The sequence below is a fragment of the Neoarius graeffei genome, chromosome 5 (genome assembly GCF_027579695.1).
Source record: "Neoarius graeffei isolate fNeoGra1 chromosome 5, fNeoGra1.pri, whole genome shotgun sequence".
NCBI lineage: Eukaryota > Metazoa > Chordata > Actinopteri > Siluriformes > Ariidae > Neoarius > Neoarius graeffei.
In genome coordinates, this window is record NC_083573.1 from 48,138,850 (window position 1) to 48,141,203 (window position 2,354).

At 40.5% G+C, this 2,354-nt stretch overlaps 1 protein-coding gene across 1 annotated transcript; it reads left to right on the plus strand.

Annotated features, from left to right (window-relative positions):
• The first annotated feature begins 473 nt into the window (after positions 1-473).
• zgc:171704 (Ras-related and estrogen-regulated growth inhibitor-like protein) lies at positions 474-2,088 on the plus strand. Its single transcript, XM_060920557.1, has 4 exons — positions 474-667; positions 781-834; positions 940-1,016; positions 1,103-2,088. Exons 1-4 carry the CDS (start codon positions 553-555, stop codon positions 1,514-1,516), a joined length of 660 nt encoding a protein of 219 aa, XP_060776540.1. The 5' UTR covers positions 474-552; the 3' UTR covers positions 1,517-2,088.
• The last annotated feature ends 266 nt before the right edge of the window (positions 2,089-2,354 follow it).

Here is a 2,354-nt window from a genome sequence, read left to right on the forward strand (position 1 = left end):
TAAAAATTGGTCCATTTTGTCTCTGGTAAAGGCTAGCTGAAGTTCGCTAAATGTCCGCAATAGTAACTTATTCTGGTTTATTTTTCCTCACGTTGCGCGCCCCACACTTTGAAAAGCCCTGGTTTAATGTATTAGTAGTCCGCGGGAGGTGTGCCATTAACAAGAACGCGGTTCTATGACTTCCATATTCATATTTCAATAAACCGTGATAGCACTGCACTCATAGCCTGTTTGGTCAAATTCAGTTATCTGGGACGCTCTTTGTTTTGCCTGTTAATATTGAATTATGCTAGTTATACACATTTAACATTTTTATAATAAACAAAACATAATATTAGGCAAAATGATCTTATGGTTTTGTCCTGCTCATCTTCTTCGGTTGTCTGTTTGCTACAACATAAGCAAAAAGATAGGCATGACTGGTTGGAAACAACGCCTATCACCAAGCCCCACCCATCGGTAGTATTTATTGGCAGCGCAGTGTGTTCAGAGCTCATTCTGCGCTGTGCTCTGGTTGAAACAGTTATACTTCTGACACTCTTCACTCTCAACATGGTTGCCCAAGTTAAGTCGAATTTACCTCAATGCAGCAAAGCAATGGATGGAAACCAGCATAAGATGGAAGCAAATGTCCTCCTGCTTGGAGCCGAGAATGTCGGGAAATCAGGTAAGCGATGATTAATATAGCTATAAATGTATGCATGTCTTGATTCCTGTAGATCATTATAAAGGTCGTGTACAGTATATGAAATAACTAGTATTTGTTCTCTGATCCTGCAGCTCTTACTGTGCGGTTTCTTACCAAAAGATTTATTGGTGAATATGGTGATATTGGTAAGTTTGATAATACCCTAGAAGCCTGGTTTTGTTTTTGTTTTTTTTACCTTAAATATGTATCCAAATATATATTTATTTTTATTTACATATTTGCTTTTCCAGAGTCAATATACAGCCACATTGATAAAATTGGTGGGCGGGAGATTTCCTTCAACATCTGGGACTCCCTGTATCCTCAGGTGAGGCACTAAACATCTTAGCTAGAACATTTATATTATGTAAAACGAGAATGCCTGATCTGACTTCTTTCTTAATGCCTCTTTAGAGCTGCGAGAGCTCCAAGTCAGTGAATGAAGAACATCTGCGTTGGGCAGATGGCATTGTGCTTGTCTACAGTATCTGTGACCGCTCCAGCTTCGAAGTGGTGCAACAGCAGGTCGCACTTATCCAGAAGCTGTCCTCTTCCTCCGGCTCCTCAGTACCCATGGTAGTGGTGGGCAACAAGAGGGACCTACAGCATCGTCGCGTCGTCTCAAGTGAGGAAGGGCGACAACTTGCCCTCTCAGCAGACTGTGGCTTCTTCGAGGTCTCGGCAGCTGAGGCGTACCATGGCGTTCTGCTTGTCTTCCGCGGTCTACATGAGCTCATAAAGGAGGCCAGGGGTGCCAAGAAAGGAACGGCTGGTATTATGGGCATTGTAAAGACTGTGTCTGCTGTCTTCAGTAAGAAACGGGAGTAGAACCTCTTGTATTTTACTTTTTATGAAAGATGATATGACAAATTTGTCATGTCCCCATGCACAGACAGCATGATTAATAGCCAGAGAGAGCAAGAGTGATCTGGACAGCCATGGATCCTATTAAAGAGGAGTATTTGTAGGAACCAGGTTGTCTTTTTGTAAGTTGAAGGCTAAAATGAAGATCCTAGAAGGTTTACTGAGATGGGAAGATGGTTTCTTCATGTATCTGAGCTTTTGGATAGCGTACAGCCAGTGACTTTCTGATCATGGAGTGATACAGGCCAAGAAAAGGGGGCTCAGCTGTTGTAAGAGTTTCAGGAGAATCTGAGAGATGTGCAGATTGAGTCATATGCATTTGAGGGTTAAATCAAAGTGCATCGTTCTGAAGACAATTTATTCATACAACCAATGTATGTAGCCTACTGGAGAGCTTTATTATATAATCCTAGGTGTCTTATGTACCAATGTTGAAGAGCCTGTATGCACTGACTGCTAATCCAGAGTCTGCATGGAAAGTTTTATATAGTACAGTTGTTATATAAATTATAGAAAATAAAAATGCTTCAAAAATACATCTTGTTTGTTTTATTTTATGCCGTGGCTGGGGAGGCAGTAATAATTTAGCTTTATTCGCACCTTTATTCTAAACCGTAATACATTTTGAGCTAAAGGTTTTGAATCCAGCTGTAGCTGTTACAGAACAACTCTGGTTTGGATTACGAGAAACAGAATATTATCGAACATAATGGATAAGTACGAGTAGAAGAAATTGTATTTAACTATTAATTACTGCAATAAACTACGGATGAGGAGCATATCCACTCACTGCCCACTTTAA